Source organism: Gossypium arboreum, chromosome 11 (genome assembly GCF_025698485.1).
Source record: "Gossypium arboreum isolate Shixiya-1 chromosome 11, ASM2569848v2, whole genome shotgun sequence".
NCBI classification, from domain to species: domain Eukaryota; kingdom Viridiplantae; phylum Streptophyta; class Magnoliopsida; order Malvales; family Malvaceae; genus Gossypium; species Gossypium arboreum.
In genome coordinates, this window is record NC_069080.1 from 1,212,722 (window position 1) to 1,235,193 (window position 22,472).

General features: G+C 33.8%; 5 protein-coding genes across 14 annotated transcripts; all 5 read right to left on the reverse strand.

The window, feature by feature from the left end:
* Positions 1 to 234: 234 nt before the first annotated feature.
* LOC108455821 (uncharacterized) lies at positions 235 to 2,556 on the reverse strand. The gene is made up of 6 exons (XM_017754374.2): positions 2,175 to 2,556; positions 1,831 to 2,057; positions 1,395 to 1,505; positions 1,113 to 1,268; positions 798 to 1,039; positions 235 to 678 (listed from the first exon to the last, which is right to left on the reverse strand). The coding sequence occupies exons 1-6, from the start codon at positions 2,471 to 2,473 to the stop codon at positions 355 to 357; spliced, it is 1,359 nt and encodes a 452-aa protein (XP_017609863.2). The 5' UTR covers positions 2,474 to 2,556; the 3' UTR covers positions 235 to 354.
* A 249-nt stretch (positions 2,557 to 2,805) lies between these two features.
* On the reverse strand, positions 2,806 to 5,587 carry LOC108454921 (uncharacterized). 4 transcript variants are annotated; one of them, XM_017753555.2, is made up of 5 exons: positions 5,421 to 5,587; positions 4,252 to 4,335; positions 3,628 to 3,701; positions 3,423 to 3,549; positions 2,806 to 3,344 (listed from the first exon to the last, which is right to left on the reverse strand). In XM_017753555.2, exons 2-5 carry the CDS (start codon positions 4,252 to 4,254, stop codon positions 3,084 to 3,086), a joined length of 465 nt encoding a protein of 154 aa, XP_017609044.1. In that variant the 5' UTR covers positions 4,255 to 4,335; positions 5,421 to 5,587; the 3' UTR covers positions 2,806 to 3,083. The 4 variants fall into 4 exon arrangements, with proteins under 4 accessions (XP_017609044.1, XP_052878209.1, XP_052878210.1 ...); XM_053022249.1 differs by having other exon boundaries at positions 4,252 to 4,326; positions 5,409 to 5,587; XM_053022250.1 differs by having other exon boundaries at positions 5,409 to 5,587.
* A 1,238-nt stretch (positions 5,588 to 6,825) lies between these two features.
* Positions 6,826 to 9,499, reverse strand: LOC108457325 (uncharacterized). Of its 4 annotated transcripts, none has more exons than XM_017756324.2 (2): positions 9,359 to 9,499; positions 6,826 to 8,109 (listed from the first exon to the last, which is right to left on the reverse strand). In XM_017756324.2, the coding sequence occupies exon 2, from the start codon at positions 7,727 to 7,729 to the stop codon at positions 7,151 to 7,153; it is 579 nt and encodes a 192-aa protein (XP_017611813.2). In that variant the 5' UTR covers positions 7,730 to 8,109; positions 9,359 to 9,499; the 3' UTR covers positions 6,826 to 7,150. The 4 variants fall into 4 exon arrangements, with proteins under 4 accessions (XP_017611813.2, XP_052878036.1, XP_052878035.1 ...); XM_053022076.1 differs by having other exon boundaries at positions 6,826 to 8,106; positions 9,359 to 9,450; XM_053022075.1 differs by having other exon boundaries at positions 9,170 to 9,407.
* Positions 9,500 to 10,928: 1,429 nt separating this feature from the next.
* Positions 10,929 to 14,535, reverse strand: LOC108454351 (6,7-dimethyl-8-ribityllumazine synthase, chloroplastic-like). 4 transcript variants are annotated; one of them, XM_017752783.2, is made up of 8 exons: positions 14,261 to 14,535; positions 13,713 to 13,816; positions 13,472 to 13,567; positions 12,965 to 13,060; positions 12,777 to 12,855; positions 12,085 to 12,131; positions 11,653 to 11,712; positions 10,929 to 11,046 (listed from the first exon to the last, which is right to left on the reverse strand). In XM_017752783.2, exons 1-8 carry the CDS (start codon positions 14,415 to 14,417, stop codon positions 10,963 to 10,965), a joined length of 723 nt encoding a protein of 240 aa, XP_017608272.1. In that variant the 5' UTR covers positions 14,418 to 14,535; the 3' UTR covers positions 10,929 to 10,962. The 4 variants fall into 4 exon arrangements, with proteins under 4 accessions (XP_017608272.1, XP_052878021.1, XP_052878020.1 ...); XM_053022061.1 differs by having other exon boundaries at positions 11,637 to 11,712; XM_053022060.1 differs by having other exon boundaries at positions 10,929 to 11,130; positions 11,637 to 11,712.
* A 1,155-nt stretch (positions 14,536 to 15,690) lies between these two features.
* On the reverse strand, positions 15,691 to 20,612 carry LOC108454576 (uncharacterized). The gene is made up of 14 exons (XM_017753080.2): positions 20,124 to 20,612; positions 19,830 to 20,035; positions 19,638 to 19,708; positions 19,100 to 19,188; positions 18,954 to 19,004; positions 18,517 to 18,612; positions 18,335 to 18,411; positions 17,597 to 17,786; positions 17,061 to 17,135; positions 16,600 to 16,850; positions 16,444 to 16,513; positions 16,269 to 16,364; positions 16,079 to 16,157; positions 15,691 to 15,979 (listed from the first exon to the last, which is right to left on the reverse strand). The coding sequence occupies exons 1-14, from the start codon at positions 20,421 to 20,423 to the stop codon at positions 15,915 to 15,917; spliced, it is 1,716 nt and encodes a 571-aa protein (XP_017608569.1). The 5' UTR covers positions 20,424 to 20,612; the 3' UTR covers positions 15,691 to 15,914.
* Between the last annotated feature and the right edge of the window lie 1,860 nt (positions 20,613 to 22,472).

Genomic DNA, 22,472 nt, shown 5'->3' on the forward strand with positions numbered 1-22,472 from the left:
CTGTCAGCTATATTAGTTTTTAACAGTAAAAATATATGAAATTTTTAATAAAAAAGTCAAATTTGCTCTCTAATCTAATCTACAAGGGCTAATTTTTTTTTTTTTAATAAAAGGGACAAGATGCAATTTAACTTTTACTATAGGAACTTTTATGGTACTTTTACCCAAGGCCAATTTACAATATTCAGGTTTTCCACGGCCTATAAAAAGATAATGAAAAAAGACCCATTGATCTATAATCAAATTGTAGCTTAAAATTTCCTTTGACGATGTTGCAACAAAATGACATGTTCATGTAAAAAATATAGGGTTTACCAATTCTACCATTATGTTTGGATCCCCCTTGAAAATACATTATAAGTTCCTAAGAACCATTGTTCCAAAGCCAATGCCTAAAAAAGTTGCAATGGCTATTCCAAAAATGCCTGCTAGAATCCCTGGGACAACCAAAGATCCCCATCCTTTAGCTGTGGCCATCCCACACGCAGTCGTTGGGCCGCCAATGTTGGCATTCGATGCCAAAAGCAATAGCTTCAAGTCAAAACCGAGTAGCTTTCCGAGCCCGAGCATCACCGCAAGATGTACAGCCACTTGAATCATGGCAAACAAGAAAATACCTGGTGCTGTTTCGATAACATTCCGTACGCTCCCACTAGCACCCACCACGCCAAAAAATACCTGCCATGAACAAACATGATGTAGAACTAATTCCGACGCCCCGTATATATGAAAATCTCGGAAAGGAATTGAATATACTTGTGTTGGACACATGCCGTGTCAAACACGTAAACCCGAACCTGCATGAGAACCAGAGCAAGTGCATCACCAGCTGCTGCAAGCTCACCAAATTGTTTAGGGAATAAAGTTGCTAGTATTACAACAATAGCTGTTACTCCAGGAAGGATGCCTCCTTCAATGTTGTATAAATTCGTAACATGTGAGGCCACCTTACATATCGAAAACGATACGGCAAGAGCTGTAGCAGATTGGAGAACGGGGATTTTGCTCTCCATTTTAGAATCTGAATTTGTTTCGACATCTGCCCAAAACATCGGAAGGTTCTTAAATATGAGCAATATAAAAATTGAATCGATACGAGTTGGGCTATTTACCATCGGTCGAGGTTGAAGACTCGGGAGCTACTTTCGCAGCTAATGCAAACAATACCATGAAGTATATAGCACAAATGACATTGTCCGCAGCGACTCCGGCAGCCAAAACAGACGGAGAAACACCGAGTGCCTCTGAAATTGCAATGTAGTTAACAGCTACAGTGATCAAACAGAAAGTGCTCGATTATTAAACTCTACTTTGAATCGAATATATGTCGATAACGAATACTTCAAGCAAAATGAGAAACCGGAACATCATAACTGAAGACCGAAGAAACTTACATCCACCAATATAACTACCCATGAGTGCAGAAGCTATTTTCCAATTATCTGAACCGAGAGATCGCATAGGCACCATTAAAAATGCCACTAGAGTCCCAATTATAGTTGAAACTGTCATCCAAAAGCATAAACAAGGATTACTACTAAGCCGAGCCTCAATATTAGCAAGCTAAAGCTCAAACTTGTTTATTAATGTGTTAAATTACTTTTTGAGATTTGAACTTAATAATTATTTTTCATATTACGTAATACATTTTTTTTTCAAGTTCGGGATTAATTTGCATAAAAAAGTTTAAACCTCAATATCAAAACAATTGGCTGTTTCAAACCCCAATATAAGAATAATTGTCAAACCCCAAATTTTAATTTAACCCTTTATCAATTTCCGTACTTAAACAATGGCATACTCACTAATTAAGGTATATAAATTACTGGCCTGATCCAAGCAAGAAAGCAAGTAACAATGTGCCAGTTGAGCGCAATACACGCCGCAAATCTGCTCTAAACAAGAGTAAAGGAACAGCCAATGGAAGCAAAAACCGCATGTAAACCGAATAAGCCGGTGCTTCAAAGGGGATTATGCCCAGATTGCTTGCTGCCAGCCCCACCAATGTGCTCACCAATGCCGCACTCACCATGCTTCCAATCTTTGTTTTCTCGGACCTTGATAAATATCCCATAAAATTATACAGTTACTCATTTTCAGTGACACGCTAGGAAAAAAGAACCCTCCATTAATGAAAAAAGAAGACCCAGAGTGGTAAGGGGTATTAGTATTACCATAGACCAAAAGCACCGATGGCGAAGAGAGAAGCCCAAGTGCCCCAACGATCTTCAGGAGAAATGATTGGGCATCTAAGCTGTGAATGGACCTTTAAATTTCGGGTCTTTGATATTAAAGATGGTTTGCATAACGAGGTTGTGTTTTGGTGATAAAACGGGCTGCTTGTTGAGGCGGGCATGAGGTTATGGCGGGAAGAGAGAGGTGAAAGGCGGAGGGAAGTTGGGAAGGGTATAAGGGATGAGGATAAGATGAAAGACATCATTAATGGCTGATGATTTGAGACTCCAGAGACCATTTTTCAGTCATTGAGGTTGTATTAGTGTTTGTTTATATGTCAGTTCGCTTGCAGGACGATGACGTTGTAATTTGTCTGCATGCTATTGGCCGGCAGGGATATATATTGTTTCAAGGGTTTAGCTATATGATTATAGCTGCAATTATGATTTATGAGTTTTAAGTACGATATAAATTATAGAACTAAAATTAATTTAATAAAAAATTAAAGTATGATTCTTCATAAGTTTAGAATTCTTGTATTTCTAAAAATTTAGTGATCTAGTAGTAACCTAGATATAAATACTAGGTCTAACTACATACAAATATAAAATTTGTCCCGTTAGAAACCAGTTTTTGCCTTTTTGGTAAAGATTAAATCCGAAATAAAGAGCTTAAAGGTCACAGTCGGACTGGATCAATCCAAGTCGGTCCCGTTAACACTGATCATTAAATTCTTATCATATCAATAAACATCTAGATATCGTGTTCGGGACAATTCGGATTTTTGTTTCCCTCGCAGTCTTTAGTAGTGAAATCCGCATTTGGTTTGATTCAGACAGGATCATAAATCCAAATAAAATCTTAAAAAGGCATCAGTAATGTCTTCTGGATCTTAAAAACTTGCTTTGTTAGCTGGCTTTAGGCTTCTTCGCGCCATCCCTCTCTTCATCCAAGGCTTTCAATTTGTTCTTAATCGCAGCTATTTTGGCACTGCGACTCACTTGTCCCGAGATGGTACTAGTGGTGCCGCTTTTAATTGTATTGCATCCGGCTTTGGAAGAATTCTGTGCTGCTGCTTCCTCCAAGTATTTCTCACTAGCTAGATGAACCATTAATGGTCGACCACAAGCTAATCTCCCATGCATCTTCTCCTTGGCCAATTTAGCTTCCTGCATACTCACTTTAAACGTGGAAATCAAGACTTGCCCAAAAAAAGAACAAAGAGAAAGAATAAACAGACAACTTACCTCTTTTGTGCTGTATTGGATAAAGGCAAACCCTCGTGGTTCTCCGCGTTTGGGGCCACGAGTGTGCCATAAGAAATCTTCAGATATAATCTTTCCATATGGAGAAAACATCTTAATCAGAGCAGCTCTGGAAAAGAACAGCATAATTTTAGTTCCTACAGGTATTTTGCAGTAAAAGCTCCAGCTTAAAATAATTTATGCTCACTCAGTTATTCTTAGATCAAGGTTTCCGACATATAGTCTGCTCTCACTCCTTTCATCAGCGAAACTCCTAGGATCCTGCAAGTCAGCCATTACATCTAATTCATAATCATAAAAATGTTCTAATAGCGAACCAATCTTATTGGAACATCATCCAATTCAGAACAGACTAAAAAAATAATGGTCACCCCAACAAGTTCAAAACATCTTGATTCGTGACAAGACAAACACATTTTGGGCACAAAAACAGAACCAACATCAACAAAGAAAAAGGAGGGAAACGGAAAACAAGAAAATAAGAAAGAACTAGATTAATTCATATGATGACAATCTATCGGGAAGTGTGGAGAGCTGTTTTTCATCTTGATGCTCGAGAAAAATCAAAATATGGCAATCGATGAATGTGAGATACCCAATGTAGCACAAGGTCCCTTGAGATTAAGAAACAAAGATCCTTTTGTATCGTGTTTCTTGAACAGTAAAATCCAAGCCAAGGAACATGGGAAACTATGACAAGAATCGGCACAATAGTGGCAAACTATTTAGCAGGTAGGATTCTGAGATGCATTTCAACTTTAACTTATACCAAAAAAACCTTACATATCAAAGCTTAGGATAGTGAATTTACCATAGAATGCAAATGGTATTAGAACGTGGTAGGCACACGCATAAAACACTTCCAGAAATTCAAAGCATCAAAATCCTGCAAATTCTAAGAGGACAAAACGTCACATAAACAAGAATAGAATTTACAATTCCTTTTGCGGTAGAATAAAAAGTAAACATGAATAAAATACCATACTATTCATTAATTTCAAGTTATATACAAAAACAGACAGAAACCTACATGACAAATTGCAACAAATATACACGCATCGAGTTAGAAATAGTTATAAAAACTGAAAAGGCCTGAGCCCTCACCCTTAGACCTCACAGATAAGTAAAGCTGTATGCAAGTTAACATCTAACAGCCTAACAGGGAAACTCGCTGGATGAAGAAAAGACAATAACAAGTCGATTACTCTATATTTAAATGTTGAAGAAAATGCAGATAATTATTTTTAAATATCAAAATTTTTCAAAAGGAACTCATTAAAAGAAGACAAAACAAACAAATCACTTAGGCTTTAGAAACATGCAAAGGTGAAAGAAAGATCATTGCATTCAAGATTTAATGCTTTTCACAGAACTTGTGAAATTTTTGGAAGCTATGTTAGTCGGACTTGGATGTGAGTGTCCAACATGGGTAATTTCAATTTCTTTTCCAAGCTTCCATGTATTTGGGGAGCCTTGGAGGATTATATCTTGGTTTTGAAGGAACTTAACAGAATTTGCAATTTGACCGTATATTAATTTATAACATAAAGGGCTGCATAGCAATTTTTCCATTTTGCGCCTGCCCCCTTAAATTCGCCCCTGAAACTAGGGTTCTAAGTCCTAACTAAACAATTATACAGGCAAATTGTTTTTGTTTTTATTGTTATTTTTTCATTCGGACTAATCTACTTGCCTTAACAAAATTTTCAAAAAATAAAAACCTAATTTTTTCTTCGTCAACTTCAACAAGAAAAAGAACATAAATTATATTATCTAGATAAGATAAAACTGAAATTACACTAACAAAAACAGAAAGTTTTCAGGGAAGATCATGTATTAACGATTGAAGTAATGAATGGAAAGCCCTAACTGATTTCAATACGAAAGATGTTAAAGCAGAGAAATACATCGGTAAAAATTGTAACAAAAAAAAGAAAAGAAAAAGAAAAGCAAATAGTGGATTATTACTCCATAACTTACAGGACCGATGAGAATTGAGAAGGAAGCTCTATGATACTGAGTATAAAGAGGTGCAATTGCTTGTTCTTTTTCTTTGGTACACCAATTACAGAGATTCGTCGGTATATTATCCCAACAACCAGAGAAAAACAGGTCAATAAATAAATAAAGCCGTCCGCGTTAATGCGGCGCCTTTGTAAATGTTACTATCCGCACGTGACGGCGCCGTTTTACATAATATAACATCTTTGCTATTGTAAAAGTACCTTGATGGCCACTATTTTAGAATTGTGATTGTATTTTAGCCATTTTTCTAAAAAAATAAGTAAATTAATTTTTATACAATAGATTAAAGTATAAATTATTCATTGTACGCCAGCATGATGTACATGTGGCACGTCAAACGTTATTATCTGGTTATTCTATCAGTCATGCCAGTTTTTAACAATACAAATAGATTAAATTTTAAACAAAATGACCAATTTGCTCTTTGATATAATATATATGTACTAAATTACTCCTTTTTAGTAGAAGGAGCAAATACAATTTAACTCTCAATATAAGGGACTCTGTGTACTTTTACCTTTTTACTCTATTTAAACTACTAGTTGAGTTGGTGTTATTACGACTCATTAACTTAATTAAAAATTTATTAAAATAAATTTTTATATAAAATAAGTTATATTATTACAAGTTATTTTTGTCTATTTGTATTTTATATAAATTAAATTTGAACTTAGGACAATTGAATTTTTAGGTAATTTTTATGTTTATTTTACGATTAATTTTAAGGTTTATAATTGCTTCCGCCAACAATATTGCTTCCAAGGACACAATGAATTTTAAATCTTAATAGACTTTTAATCAATATATTTATTACATTTTTTCACTCGTATCATAAGTGTGTCATAATTTAGTAATAAGAAAAACTTTATATCTATATAATATCATTCTCATTGATATTGCCAATTTAACATTTGATCAATTGGTACCGTTGCTATTATAGCAACTAAGAAGACGTCACCTTAAGTACATTTAAACACATTTTCCCTCTTGTTTAAGCACTAAAAAGAGTTATAACTAGAAATAGGTATTATATCAAAACTAATCTCATTAATAGTACCATAACTTTATGAAAAATAAGTTCGGTTTTAAAAAAAACTCTAATTTAACTGGATTATTATCGAATCAAACCATAACTTTAAAGTAATCAAATTCCAATATTTTAATACTTTATTTGAATAGCCCGTCAACTGAGTTTTTATTTTTTCTAATTAATATCGAAAATTTCAATTCAAACTCATTTTTGAGCATAAAATAATTAAAATAGACATCGCACGCTTATTTTTTACTAGATAATTGAACTTAAGCCAACTATTTCGAATAATTCGATTTTTATCACAAACGGAATTCAGCTTAACAAGCCTTTAATAAAAAGTAAAAACAAAATATCAAGCCTTGAATAAATTCAACATCTCAATCACTTGTCTAATACAATTAAGCATCAATGAACTGAGATGGTGAGAGCAAGTCATTGATGCATGCCTCACAAAGTATCTTCAAAACCATTCATGTTGGGCAGAAAAAAACACTTGATGAAATGGTCAACAACAGCATGATGGTGCAACAAAGGTTGATTACAGAAGAAAAGCAGCTCGACTAACAGAGTCATCAAAGATATATATATATACATACAAAGCCATTATTCAGATTTGAGAGCAAAGGTTTGATGTAGCAACAAACACGCTTGTCTAGCCTCTCAACATCCCGTTGAGGACGACCGTGTTTACCTCTGCATTCTCTGTAATCCGAAGTGCCGAAACAGCTTGCGCAGCGATAAGACCAGCTGAAAGTCCTGCAGTTCCCCAAACACTATCCTCAAAACATGGTTCAATCAGATCCCTTCCGTAGTCTCCACATGAGAAAGACCAGTCACTGTTTCCGAACATTGCCCACTCACAACCAGCTCGATATGATGCATTAGTGACCAAACCTTTTGAATGAACTTGATGGGGAAGGCTAGGACCACTTCCTCCATTGATAAATAGATCGAAATTGCCAACATCATCAGTGTCTTCACCAAGTAGGACATGCAATGCAACAGCCTCAGCAATTGCAGCACCTTCTTCATCAAGCCTTTGTTGTTCTTCCTTTTTCTGCTGTTTTTTTTTCTCTAGTTCGGAACGTATGGCGGCAGAAGTAGCAAGGGCTTTCTCTAAGCGCCTTTTTTTCTTCTCGGCCTGTTTAATACGATCCAACTCATCCTTCACTTGCTTCTTTTTCGCTTTTCTCACACCCGGTCGCACTTTATTACAAGCCTTGTTATCCATGAAACTTTAAAAAGGTTCCCCTAAATTGTATATTTTTCCCTATATAGCTGTCTTTTTTTCCTTCTTCTATAATTGTATTCTAAAAAAAAGCTTCTGATGCTACCTATATAGATATATAACACCAAAGACTACACCCATTCAGGTATGTAGGAGTATCTCATCTTACGGACAATGCAATCCCAAACAGAAACAACAGGGGAACAAAGAAGAGCATAATGGTAAGCTTTTGCAGGCCCGTCACCCGGTAGCATCCTTCCTAATTTCCCACAACCTTTGCATTTGACCATTTTGTACCAATACTGAGAATAACCGATACGTTTACCCCGTCAAGAAAGTCGATAATCGTAGTCCAGTTCAAACAATTCACATGGTCTTCCCTACTGGTAGACAACATTTGAGTAATTAAACCATGAAACAAAAAATTAATTGCAAAAGAACTTGACAAACATTCACAGGAAAAGATGCAGATAATATGGATAAAAATACAAAGATAGCTATAAGCTGCTGTCTACGATAGTTAAAAGTTCAACCATAGAAATTCACCGAAGGATTCAACAGATTGTACTTATATAAAACCATCCAGCCTTTTCATAACCCAGTATATCAGGTCATGGACTTATTGCAATTTAAATTTAAAAAGTTCTGGAACTCTAGGATAAGCAACAATTCAATGTTCATGGTATCGTTGTGAGTGAGACACAAAATATTTCAGCATATAAAGATGACTTCCATGTAAAAAACCTCTGGAACTGTAGGATAAACAACAAATCAACGTTTACAGTATTGGTGAGGCACAAATGATCAAAAGCATATAAAGAGTATGCGCACACAGCTTTCTCCACACAGTTCACAAAGGAACCTAAATATGTAAACAGAGTAAATTTGGGCAGAAAAAAGATACACGGCGAAATTAAAATGGAAAAGTAAGGCCAACATCATCGAAAAGATAATATACCCAAGTGACATCAAGCCAATTCTGGAAATTCTAACCAATCCTATCGTTTACTTAGTAAATCTTTGTAAATGGACTAAATCTGACTTAATTCTTCAAGTAAAGAATATGTAAAGGAAAATGGCACTAGCTAAAATAAGATAGCTATAGTTAACTTCTTATTTTTTTACCATGATATATATCAAATCTCAATATCAGTTTTCCTTTTCTTTTCCCTAATATTCTAGAAAACCAAAGAGAAGCTGGATCTATATTCTATCCTATTACCGAAATGAAATCCCAAATTCAGATCGAATTTGCACAGTATAATTATAGAAAGAAAGTGATCCATTCATATAAGATTCAGAACAAGACATATTTAATTAAAATAAATCGATTTAAACATGAATCAGCATCGGATCCCAATATCCGAAGATCAAAACCATACAAATCGAGAATCAAAACTGAAAAAAAAAATCACCAAGAGAGAAGATTTAGATGAATCTAACCTTATCAAGAATGTCAATGGAAAAAAAAAAAAGAAAAAAGAAGAGCCTCCAGCACTCCTTTTTAGTATTAATAAAAAATAAAAGCCAAAGCCAAAAGTAACTGGTTACTAAAGGTGCGTGTTTGTTTCTCGAGAAAAAAAAAAAAGAAAAGAAACTGAAAAAGGGGAAGGTAAAAACCCAACAACTAACCGGACATATATGAGTTCAGAGGTAGAGAAGCTGCGAAGGGTAATGGTTGTCTTTTGCCAATGGTAGTAGAACAAGTGTCGCATAAATACTGTTTTGAGGGTAAATCTAGAACGTTTGACTTTTTTATATTTCGGTTAGTTTTTGGGTTATGCTGTCCGTGCTGTCAGCAACTTGACCATCAATTCGTGATGGGTCGTACCTAATTGTTGTGGGCTCGATTAGATGGGATAACAATAATAATCGTCTATTTGATTACTGCCGTTTCAACGGATGTGATTATAGATCTGAAACAAATTATGATAGAAAAAGGGTAAAATCGCTAAGGTACTAGAGACCCTTGTATAGGGAAAAAGTAAAGTGAATTGTACATTTAATTTTCATTATTAAAAAAAATAATAAATTAATTATTATTTAGTCATTGATATTAGTGTATATGTGACACATCACCTACCATTATCTAGTTATTTTATTAACCACACTAATTTTTAACAATACAAATGAATAAAATTAAAAATAAAATAATTTACTCTTTAATATAATATATAAAGACTAGTTTGCCAATTTTTAAGTAGATGGAACAAAATACAATAGGACTCCTAATACAAGGGCCTCCGTAGTATTTTTATCGTTTGTATAACTGTATTAGGTAATGAGTATTAAGAGTCAAATTATATTTTACTCTCTTTATTTATAAGACGAGATAAATTAATTTTTACATATTAGATCAAAAAAATTAATTTTTGTTAAAAATTATTTACTTATATTATTAAAACTAAAATGACTAATAGAATGATACATGATGTACTATTAATACCGATCTTTGTTATACAAAGGTCAATTTTTAACTGCAAGAAAAGATAAAATTATTAATAGAACGACCAATTTATTCTTTTAATCTAAAGTATAAAGATTAATTTGTCTATTTTTTAATAAAAGAGGTAAAATACAACTCGACTTTTAGAACAAGGGCTTTCACGATACTTTTACACCGTTTTAATTAAACAATTTATTTATTGACCGATTGGTTAGCGATGAAAGTACCATGAAAGCACTGTTTTTGTTGAGGTAGGATCTAAACCGACTTTGAAGCTCTAAAAACATTATACTCTCTCCGACTCTTTTCCTTAGACCAATAAAAACTGATAATGATCGATATTAACCAGTACACAGAAGCGAATGATGACTGCTACAAATAGATATGAAAACCAAAATCATACATTATCAATACTATTACATTTTGTTTTAAAATTGATAATTACCAACGAATTATCGATACCATACCAACTATACTATCACCATCAATATTCAACTCAACAGACTGCAATAACCGCGCTCATAATTTAAACCCTTGCTAATATATACATGAGACTTGAGAGTACATGAGAGGACAAAATTGCAACCGTTTGGCATTGCGTTTGGCGCTAGAAAAGTGCTTAACCCCAAAAGCAATGCCAAACACACGGCTTTGGGGGTTAAAAGTGAGGTGAACAGTTGATAATAGCGATCATCACTTACCAATAATAGCAAAGCCCTTAACGAGCTCTCACACGAACCAGAAACAACATATAAATAAAAGAAAGCAAAAGCATTGGTCATTTATTAGATCAACAAGAAAATTCTGAATTACAGTTCCAGGATCCATCTATGTTTACCATTTTGCTTCTGTAAACTCCCCAGATAGAATGATCCTACAGCAACAACAGAAGTTCATCATGTAATGGATAATGCTACCACTACTTAAGATGGTGATCAAACAAGGAAGCCATCTCAATCTGCAATACAATCCAAAAGAAATTCAACTGTTTAGAAATCTAGAAAGGAACCAACAATAAGCACTTTTTCCTCGTTACTGTGCGTTAGCAACTTGTATGAGACAAAAGGAGCAATTTATCTGCCAATTTATTCAATAACAGAGAAGCAGAAGCAAGCAGATGCTGGGATTAAAATCCTAAACTTGAATACCACCACTTAAGAATGATTACATGGATCAAATTTAATATGTGCAATGCAAGCAAGCGATGCAGTGATATTATATTTTCTCACTTTCTTAAATCCTTTATTAGAAATAGAACACGTCAACAAAAACAAGCAAATTACGGAAAAAGAAAAATGAATGGAGAATTAAGGAGAAATCATGGACTTTCATATACCAAAAATAAAGCACACTCTTCCGCTAAATTGGAATTACAAAGAAACTGAAAATCAAATACCAATAATACCAATAATAAATAATAAACATTCAAGCAATAACTGCTTCCGCTAAAGAATACTCCATTACCGTACAATCAACTCACCGCCGTTAAAGCACACTCTGCACCTTTGTTCCCAGATTTACCACCAGCTCGATTTAACGCCTACAATTGTCATGTGAAATAATTACATAAAATTCCACTCTTGAAATCATTTTTTTTCTTCAATTGCATCCAAGAATAAAAGACGTCAACCCCTCTTACATTCAAATATATCATCTCAAAACTACTGTAAAGGAAATGACACATCAGATAACATCAGACTGCCCTCACAGTCACATGTTGGTATGTATACAACCTACAAGTTGACCAGATTTCCCCTCCCTCTAACATTCCAAAATTCAATGTGAAGGAAACTAGAGAGTGTACCCCACTATAGCTGTTTGTGTAGCTCCAATGAACAAACTTTCTCACTTAACAAAAAAAACCTATAGTTCTTAGTGTAAAATGATCTTTTATCCAGCTCCTGTATCATACCTGGTCCATGTTCTCGCAAGTCAAAACCCCAAATATGCAAGGAACACCTGCAAAGTTGATAAATTGCAGCTTCAAATCACAAGGAATAATAAAAAATGAAAAATAGAGGGAAGAGACCAATAGCCAAGTAATCAATGGGCAACTCCATTTTAATACATGAAAACTTCCATAAAACCATTTCCTACAGAATTTTTTTTTTTTTTAATCTTTAGGGCATGAGATTGATACAGATCTTAATTAACAACTGCCACATGAAAATTTGTCCTCCCAGTTTGAAAGGAGGGTAATTTTCAACTTTTAAAAAGAAAAGAATCTTGCAATGTGGTCTCTTCCGCTTTCTAATTGAAACAATTTGGAGAAAATAAACAAAATTTGCAAGATTAAAATTTTCAAACATTATGAATATAGGGTGAAAAGTAGGAGTCCCCTTGAAAAGGGCACATACTGAAGATGGTATACTTCAGTCTAAAAACAAACTGTAAGCATATCAAACAAAGTTCTTTATAACTTCAACAAAGCTTACAATATTAACGGCATGAAAAACATTTAACTGCATATGCCTTTGATTAATGAAAATCTAAATATTGTCTTAATTCATAGTTGAGATGCCAACAGCAATTTACTCTTGAAGCCATGGTAGCATTTTACACGAAATGGGTTAATACAAAATAACATTAAGCATGAAGATTGACCTGAGTTTAGGCCAGCTGAAAGCACCCCAGATGCTACAGAATTAGCCACGGCGTCATAGTGAGTAGTATCTCCTCTTATCTGTTGGCAGAATTAACAGATTTCAGTAAAATGTACTCAGAAAAGACCCACCATGAGCAGATAAAAAGTAATATGAGAAGATCTCCAACAAATACGAAAGAAACCATACCACAGCTCCAATGCATAAAATTGCATGATAATTTCGAGACTTGCCCAGTCTTTCTGCAACAATACCTATTTCAAAACTACCCGGGACCCAAACAACCTGATAAGAAAGTGAAGAATCAATCAAGCCATCCAAAAAGTTGGCTAAAAATTGTCAAAATATTAATTGAAAGATTTGGTCGAAAGATTCATATGCTGAAAAAGGGCTTGTAATAAATAAGATGATATACAGCGCAAATCATGAATCATAGAAGAAAAAGACTCTGGTAGCATTGCCATCAAATGAGAGAGGCAGAGATACGCTACTCCTATATCCTAGTCTTTTGAGCTGCAATTGACTAAATAATCTTAGCATTTGCAGCCATAGTAGCAGAGAAAGCTCAGACGTGTAGATAGATACAAAGAAAAAGCAGACATCTAACCTGAGACAGAGATATGAGATAGCATGATATTAAAGAAGACTTTTAGTTTAGTAAATGAAGTAGAAGGGTGGTTAGTGGTTGTTACACACATCGATGTCTTCTTCATTAACTGAATACTTTCTGAAAGTGTCCAGAGCTCCCTCCAAGAGCGGCTTTGTCACAATCTCATTGAAACGGGCGACAACCTTTGACAATGTAATAAAAAATTGAAGAAAACAATTACCATAGTAATAACATAATAGTATGAAAACAATCGAACACACAAAAAAAAGAAGGCAAAGTCGATCTTTGACATTGTAGTTGCAAATGACGATTAAAGAAAAAACTGACCACGGCAAAGCGAAGGCCTTGAGTTTTGGTAACAGATCCCACCAAATGGCGGACTGCAGCCGTTTGTATAGAGGAGGAGCTCTGCTTCCTATCCACCACAAATCCTGATTTTATCAATATATATTAGTAATTATATCCAATAATCCAAAGCAAATATTCTCTTCACTTTTCGCTGTAATATAACGAGTTCCAGAGAAGATAATTAATAAATTTTGGAGCCAATTATTTACAACGTTTCCTGTAAATTCAAATACCAATTGCAAGTCCACGAAAACAAAACTGAAGATGTTTGAAAACGTGAAAATAAGTGTCTTGCTTTAATTGAAGTTTTAATCTCAATTAAAACTGCAGATGTTTGAAAACGAATTCTATGAATTCCCAGGATGAAAGCGAAAACAAACCCCAGAGAAATTCCCAGCCTCGTGAATCGAATCGAAGGATGACAACCTTATAAATTTCTAAAACAATCTTAAAAAAAGCTGAGATTCAAGTTTTAATTGAAGCACCGGTAGGACATGAGATTCAAGAAAATAATAAAGAAAGATAACCTTGGAATTGAAAGGAAGAGGAAAAGGAGAGAGCCGTTGGCTTGCGGGGCAAAATGGCAGCAGAGGACCTACTCCTGGGAGTGAGGAACACACCACATCCATTTCCACTTAAGATACGCTCCTGAATCCAACAGCAACCATTTCCATTTAAAGCCATTTCCTTCTCTTTCCTCTCTGTTCTTCTCTGCAATGTTCTATTTGACTATCGATTACTGCGCCTCCTCTCACTGCTTTAGCCTTCTAGCCTTTAGCATACAATAATAATTGGGAATCAACTAAGGAACAAAAATGAAAGATGGGCTTACAGGAGTGATAGAGAACGGGCTCTACAAGGATGAAGGCACAGTCAACAAGGTTGATGGGCCAGACAGAGACATGAAGAGGACGAGCCCAAGAGGAGAGGGTGAATCAGCTAAGTAAAAACAGAGAATCTAACCAAGGAATTTACAGCACAGCCTGCTATGAGCCAGTACTTGTAATAAACAAATATTTATATATATGTATATTTATATTTGAATATAACGGCTTGTTTCTTCTTCATGAATGAAAAATCGGAACTTCTCTTTTTCTCGATCTCTATCTCCATCTCTATTCTCTTCTTAATCTTTCAATCATCAATCTCCATTAAAATTTCACAGTCAAGCTGTGACAATGTCTCCACCACTCCTTTTAGTGTTAACAAAAGTTAAAAGCCAAAAGTAAGTAACTGGGTACTAAAGGCGTGTGTTTGGTTCTCCAGAAAAATAAAAAAAGAAACTAAAAAACGTGGGAGAGAAAAAACAACAACTAACCAGACATATATGAGACAAAAATTTTTTTTTTTAAGTGATTGGACTTTAAGTTTTTATTTTCAAAACTACCGCTCTTTAAACTAACATCTAATTAATATCTATTTTTACTTAAAATTTTATTCAAAAACATTATTTCAATTTGGTAAACTACAAAAATAATCACTTTTGTTTGCCTCAAATTATATTTTAGTCATTTATGTTTGAAATGTTATGTTTTAGTCACTTACATTATTGTTTTGTTACGAAGTAGTCACTCTCTGTTATCTCCCTAACGAAGATCCTACGTGACAGCCCAAATATGTTTTAGATGCCAACTTGGACTTTTTACGTGACAATCTAAATTAAATTTATTTAATAAAAATTTATTTTCATCCTAGAAACTGTACATTTAAGTTGACATTTAAAACCTATTTAGACTGCCACATAAGGCTGCTGTTAGAGAGATAATAGAGTTTAACGGTAGAATGACTACTTTATAACAAAACAATAATGTAAATGACTAAAACGTAACATTTCAAACATAAGTGATTAAAATGTAATATGAGACAAACAAAAGTGACCACTTTTATAGTTTACCCTATTTCAATTACATGGTGAGACTCAAATTCTAATGGACATTGATGCATTTTAAAAATACAATTTATAGTTTATCAATATCTTTTTCATATATTTATTTATAATTTAACCATCATCTTTTATCTTTCAAATTTAATTATGAAAAATAACAAAAAAACATTAAGAAATTAAAATGTTACGTTCGAATACTGCCCTCTTAAGAAGCAGAGTACAATTTTTTCTTTGCTTTTGTCCTACTAGAGAATCTCTCTTTGCTTTATGCCAGTAATGGCTGCTTGTGCTTTACATTATGTAATGCATAATCTCTTTTGCAATTCATGCAGCAATTTAGGACCCACTGTATTGACATCACCTGTTCATTTCAAAAACAGAAAAGCGGCTCGATCAGATTAATTTTCCGTTTAAAACCTATCATAATGATATCCATCATCTTAACAATCGATCACCTCACCTGCACCGAGGGTCAATATAACGATTTCACGAAGAGGGTCCTTGCATATCTCAAGTGCTAGTTTATCGACCACGTCATCCTGGAAACGGTGAGGGACTTGAGAATCACAACGTATAAAAATAAACATTGAACACATACGAATAAGGACCGAATTTAAGGACATCCGTAAAGGCTTAAAGTTTGGTACTACCAGAGAGGGGATGTATTCGGATGGAGAACTGATGATTGAAGTAGCTAAATCCTTTCCACAAACATTCCGTGGACCTGCTTCTCGGACCGAATAAACCTGACATCACAAATCGGTAATGTGAGTACTGTTCCCGGAGATAGAAAGTTCAACCAAGGTGACTGATGTGTTTGTGTACCGCTGTAACCACAACATGATCTGCGTGACTTAATGCAACAGCAAAATCATCCTTTAAAGATGCTAAACGACTGCAAAACCGACCCAAAACTTTAAGTCATCTAAATTGTACAAATATTATTATATCAACAATTCATGTATTGTTTTAAGTGAATGCCTGTATGTATGAGGCTGGAATACCACCACTAGTCTCATTGATGGGAATCTCTGTCGTGCTGCTTGAAGAACAAAATATACTTCGGTTGGATGGTGTGCATAATCATCATATATATGACATCTGTGTATTTTTCCAATCCTCTCAAAGCGTCTAGAAAGACCAATGAAATCGAGCAAATGTAACTTTAAAGAGTTTATTAGTTCATGTACTTGTCTTTGGCCTTGTAAGAGTACCGTCACTGTGGCAATAACCTGCACAATATGTAATGGTAAATTATACTAAAACTAGGCAATAAACCTCTCGAATTTCAGCTAGAGATGAAAAGCTCAAGATACAGGTTGAAAAATACACCGATATGAACATACAATCTTATATAATCCTTCTGAGTCAGAAGTTCTGACAACACAGAGAACATGATCACTAGAAGAAACGAAATTTAAAATCAGCGCCTTTTTACTCACAGCTAGAGAGTTGAGGACATTATGAGCTCCTGGAATCTGTAAGCTAATATTTGCCAGTGGCTGTCCTTTATGACACTGAAAGTTATAAAAAGAATTCCATAGAGTGAAAAACAATTTAAAAAGTAAAAATACATAATTACACACATGGAGGGTCACAGCTAATTTGCATTTGTAAGCCAGGAAACATAAGTTTAAAACCATGAGAGATGATAAGTACCTCTCTATAATCACTATATTCTCGAACAATACGGATAAGTAGCAAACTACAAATTGCTGAATGAAATGACCGAGTTTTGTACTTGGTTCCTGAAGTGCCTATCTTACTAGGTAAAACAATCCAGTTCAAGTTCTAGAAGAACCACAGCTCAAAAAAATATGCAATCAATGTTTCTTAAAGGACTTGTAGATATTTTAAAAATCCTGTTACATACTTCTTACATCATCTCAAAAAGCAATCGAATAAAATTTGATAGCTTTCTCCAATTAGGTTGTCAAAGCAATAAAACAGCGAGAACAAAGAAATGTAGGGCACTTACAAGTACATAGTCACTGCCACCCTTTGAGTTGGGACAAATTGATGAAGCATGCCATTCGTTAGTACTTGAAATTCCGTAAGTTATTATGTTATAACCATCTACATCTGAACTTGTAACCAACATAGTTCCACTTGTATGCTCTGGTTTACTTCCTTCACTCGTGTAATCTAACAAGGAACGTGCACCAACACTGTTGGTTCCCCTCCAAAGGAACTCCCTCTATTAGAATAACAAATTTTATTGACTTCTGGATGTGCTATGCAAATGCATGCGGAAATTTTTTTAGGACATAGCAGCAGACTTAGCATGAGTTTCAACCACCCTTACTAATAAAAGAGAATGATAAGTAATCACCGGTCAATGACAATATGCTAAAAGGAACTTTGGAGGTAGAAGTACCATGGAAACCCCTATATTAGGAGTCAGATTGCATTTTATCCTTTTTACTCAAAAAAGGGACAAATTAGTCCTTTTACTTTAAATCAAAAAGCAAACTAGATCTTCCTGTTGAAAATTTCATCTACTTTTATTATTAAAAATTATTGTGATTGACAGAATAACCAAATAGTTACCTCATTCTAACGTACATGGACTAATTTTTAACAAAATGACCAGTTTGCTTTTTGATATAATGTATAAGGACTCATTTACCAATTTTTTAGTAAAATTCAACTTCTCGTAAAGATTCAAAGATATCACAAAATGGGATATGCGACAACATAGTTCAGCAAAGCATACTCATCCCCACATATGATGAGATGTCCACCCACTCTGATTCTTTTGAGGAACCTCCTGAAAAATGTTTTAACTGCTTCCTAAAAGACAAGAAAAGATAATTTCAGCTCAAACTAACCCGAGTTGCCAAAGGTTTTACAGCAAAACTATTGATAGCCATAATTATTTGACAATGAAGGACAAACCTCGTCTTGAAAAAAATCCACATGCTCCCACTCCACATTTGTTAGAACAGCTATGTAAGGTGACAACCCTAAGAAGCAGCCATCATATTCATCAGCCTGCCTCATACATTAAATGTAAATGTTACCATACAAGTTTAATCACATATCAGAGGAAACCCGACATCCTAATGCCTTATAGCCCATAGAAAAGGATGAGGAAAAAGTTATATGAACGAACATCAATCATTTTGATCAATTTGAAAGAATATCATAAATAACCACTATTCCACAAGAAAGATATTCAAGTACTGAATTACTACCTCAATTTTACAAAGTTTTTTATAACGAAATCAACTATTAACTCGAAGCAAAACCATCATAATATGTACTGCAAATGTTCATCATGTTCATAACACAGGTTTAATCGGTCATAGAAACGACAACCAATCGAAGAATACCTCAAGCACAAAGTGCGGACCATCACCCCAGATTACATTTCCACCAGGAAACTGCAAAAAGGAATCCATTCGGAATAATGTTATAGATGAGACAAAATGCATAGCTAAGCTAGCTTTTGTACAAGTTGCAGTTTTGAAATGTTTGCCTGAGACACGTAAGCGCCTACTACAGCCATGAGATCATCTCCCATTGATTTCAAAACATAAGCAAGTAAAGCAGAAGTTGTACTCTTCCCTGAAAAGTGTAACAGAAACTATGTGTTTATGGAAAAAATGATGAATATGAATGAAATAAAGCTATCTTCACTATGCTTCCAAAACATATCCATTATATATCTAATGAAATTTCAAATGTAAAATCTAAGCTACAATGAAAATTGAATGTTAGGCAGTATAAAGGGTAAAAGTACCGTGGAGGCTCCTGTACAAAGAGTCAGATTGCATTTTGCCCCCTTTATTCAAAAAATGGGAAAATTAATCCATGTACGTTAAATTAAAAGAGCAAGCTGGCCCTTTCTATTAAAAATTCTATCCACTTCTACTTACGGGGATTAATTTACACATTTTTTAGTAGAAGGGGCAAAATGCAATCTAACTTCTAGTGCAAGGGCACACACCATACTTTTACCCAATATAAAGATGAAGCATAGCATTACAATAGCATAATAATGCAAGCCTTTATACCATGAGTTCCAGAGACAGCAATCAATTTGTGATTCTCGGTGAGCTTTGCCAACCAATAATCTCGTTTGTAACTGAGATATAAAGAACACAATAAGCACCAAATACTCTCCGCCATCAATCAAAACGAACCAGTAATTGTAAATTGGAAGAATTTAGGGAATTAAAGTGAGCTAATTAAAGCTTAATACTCACACAGGTATTCCAATTGATTTGGCATGTAAAACCTCAGCATTATCTTCACTAATAGCACTAGAAACAACAATGCAATTGGGGAATCTGGACCCATTTTCGCTTTGAATATTTAACGTAGAATGACCGATGTGCAAGCGTACACCAGCTTGTTGAAGCCCATCCATGAAACTGCTCCATTTTATATCTGAACCACTAACCTCAAAACCCTAAAGACCACATCAAACAAAAAAACAATCATTTTTTTCTTTCTCGTGAACATCACTCTGTTAGTTCAAGAACTCTGCAAAAGCTTACTTGTTTAACAGCAATCAAAGCTAAAGCCGACAGCCCACAACCTCCAACACCTACGAAATGAACCCAGTTTTGTTGATTTCGATCCTTCAGATGTTCTATGTTGCAGTGTTGTTCCCTTTTGGTTGCACGAGTTTTTATAAGTGAGATACGACGATTCTTTTTCGAAGCTAAGATGCATTTCTCCAACACTGTGTTTTTGTGGTGTAAACCAGTTAAGTGGACTATTATTTTGACTTTCTCGAGAAAATTCGGCTGAAAATAGCGCGAATCGGACACCGACGTCGCGGGAGATGTGCTCATGTTTTTAGTACTGCAGTGATTTTCTTTCTTCTTTTTTGCAGCGAAAGTGGCGGATAACGAGGGACAGGTTTTATCATTTAGTCCTTCTTGACCTGATGGTTTAAATTCGGTGTCCTTGATGGCTAAAAGTGTCACTGAAGCCTTGGATGCGTTTCGCCTCTACGATTAAAAAAGAAAAAGGAGGAGGTAAATTAGCTATATCCAATGTTATTGAAATTGGGCCGGATTGACTCATCAGACCGTAAATTAGCTACTACACTGATCCGAAATAAAAGAAAAAAACGATTAACTCGTAAATCGGTTAAACTATAGTTGAACGCGAATTTTAAACCGAATAAACCAGTTCAACCGGTATTCATAACATTGGGGCCAAATATCCTGACCCAAAAGAAAGAAACACTTTTGACCCAAATCATGGCCCAAGTTCTATATTTTCTAAACCTAATCCATAATATTTCAGGCTGAAAAATGGAAAAAAATATGAAAAATAAAAAGGAAAGCAAGGGTCAGGTCGGGTGTCGAGAAAAATTAATATATATTGTTAAACTGATTTTTAACCGATTGTACCAGTTAGATTGAAAATTAATAGTTTTATCAATTTATTATCGATTTTGTTTTAAAAATATTGGTTTTATCAATGAATAAATTGATCATTTTATTAAAAGTTTTATTCATTTTTTCTAGTAATGAGAAAGTCGTTGTACACCAATATGAGATACACATAGTATATCATGTTTCATCGTCTAATAATGAAAATTTTAAAAAAGATAAATTTAATTTTTAATCTAATGTATAATGACTAATTTACGTGTTATTTTAGTAAATGGACAAAATCCAATCTACCTCCTAATACAAAGGCTTTCATGATTTTATTAATAAAAATATCAAAATTGTATATCAACTTTAATTCAATATTGAGTGTTATTCATGAACTATGATTCGTATGATTTTATAAATGAAATCTTTATTTGATTCAATTTTCACAAATTACTAATAACATTATAAAATTAGCACTATTTACGTTGATATATTGCCTACACAAATAATCTGAAAATAAATATATGTATTTATTTTTTTAAATGTGTACAATGAATTAAAATCAAAACCTCCTGTGTTGGCTTGATGGCCAGTGTGTTTGTCGCCCTAAGTATGGTTTAGGTTTGAATTGCGCTAGTCGTGTTGCTGTTAGAGCTTTGCTCTCCTCTTATATTTAAAAAAAAAAGTTTCATGTATATATTTATGAATCACAAATTAAAGTTTATATATGTAAAAAGATTAAAGAAATTTAAAATTTATATTGTAAATTGAATTAAAATTGAATAATTATAGACGATAGTCTATTCGATTTCATTTGTGGAAACTTGTAGTACATATTTTGCCTAACTTAAACGGCTCTACAATGCAGGAAAGAATGGAAGTGATGAAACATGAAAATTTAGGAAAAGAAATTGGTTATGGGAATTGAATTCCAGTGGGCAGGACAGAGGTTTGAGTTACGTGGTAGTCATCATAATTATATACATCAACGAGGGTGTAATCGAATAGGATTGAATTTAGATGTAATAAAATTGAATTTATTAAAATATTGAAAATTGATATTCAATTTAAGTTTGAATTTGATTTGAGATATTAATCAGATTATTCATATTTTAACTTTAAGACTTTGTTTATTTTATTTATATGAAATAAATTATTCAAATTATTAAAATATTAAGAAAATAATTATTTGACAGATGTCTATTTCAGATACATTTACATGCATACAAGTGACATACATTGCTTTAAATAAATTGCAAATAAATGTTAAACAGATGACATAAGTCATTGTATTTTTTAAAATATGAAACTTAGCACCTAATCTTTTATTTATAAGAATTCCAATCTCTTTATTTTTCAAATTTTAAAATTTAAATTTAATTATTAAGAATATTAAAATTATTTTATTAAATTTAAATTTATTATAATATTTTTTTAAATACATTATTATTAAGTGAGTTTATCTTTTATTTTAAAATATCAAACTAATAAATTTAACGAAAAACTTTAACA

Excerpts from the sequence above, each read along its gene's own strand:
- LOC108457325 (XM_017756324.2), bottom strand. The coding sequence starts at position 7,729 with ATGGATAACAAGGCTTGTAATAAAGTGCGACCGGGTGTGAGAAAAGCG.
- LOC108454921 (XM_017753555.2), bottom strand. Across the intron at positions 3,550-3,627 it reads CTTGATCTAAGAATAACTGA|AGCTGCTCTGATTAAGATGT; the intron begins GTGAGCATAAAT and ends GTTCTTTTCCAG. Across the intron at positions 3,345-3,422 it reads TCCAATACAGCACAAAAGAG|GAAGCTAAATTGGCCAAGGA; the intron begins GTAAGTTGTCTG and ends GTGAGTATGCAG.
- LOC108455821 (XM_017754374.2), bottom strand. The coding sequence starts at position 2,473 with ATGGTCTCTGGAGTCTCAAATCATCAGCCATTAATGATGTCTTTCATC. Across the intron at positions 1,269-1,394 it reads GGGTAGTTATATTGGTGGAT|CTGTTAACTACATTGCAATT; the intron begins GTAAGTTTCTTC and ends TGATCACTGTAG. Across the intron at positions 1,040-1,112 it reads GTCTTCAACCTCGACCGATG|ATGTCGAAACAAATTCAGAT; the intron begins GTAAATAGCCCA and ends TGTTTTGGGCAG.
- LOC108454576 (XM_017753080.2), bottom strand. The coding sequence starts at position 20,423 with ATGAGCACATCTCCCGCGACGTCGGTGTCCGATTCGCGCTATTTTCAG. Across the intron at positions 19,709-19,829 it reads AAATCAATTGGAATACCTGT|TTACAAACGAGATTATTGGT; the intron begins GTGAGTATTAAG and ends TTTATATCTCAG. Across the intron at positions 17,787-18,334 it reads CTCATCATATGTGGGGATGA|TGTTGGTGCACGTTCCTTGT; the intron begins GTATGCTTTGCT and ends GGGAACCAACAG.
- LOC108454351 (XM_017752783.2), bottom strand. The coding sequence starts at position 14,417 with ATGGCTTTAAATGGAAATGGTTGCTGTTGGATTCAGGAGCGTATCTTA. Across the intron at positions 13,568-13,712 it reads AAGGCCTTCGCTTTGCCGTG|GTTGTCGCCCGTTTCAATGA; the intron begins GTCAGTTTTTTC and ends ACATTGTCAAAG. Across the intron at positions 11,713-12,084 it reads CTTGCGAGAACATGGACCAG|GCGTTAAATCGAGCTGGTGG; the intron begins GTATGATACAGG and ends TGACAATTGTAG.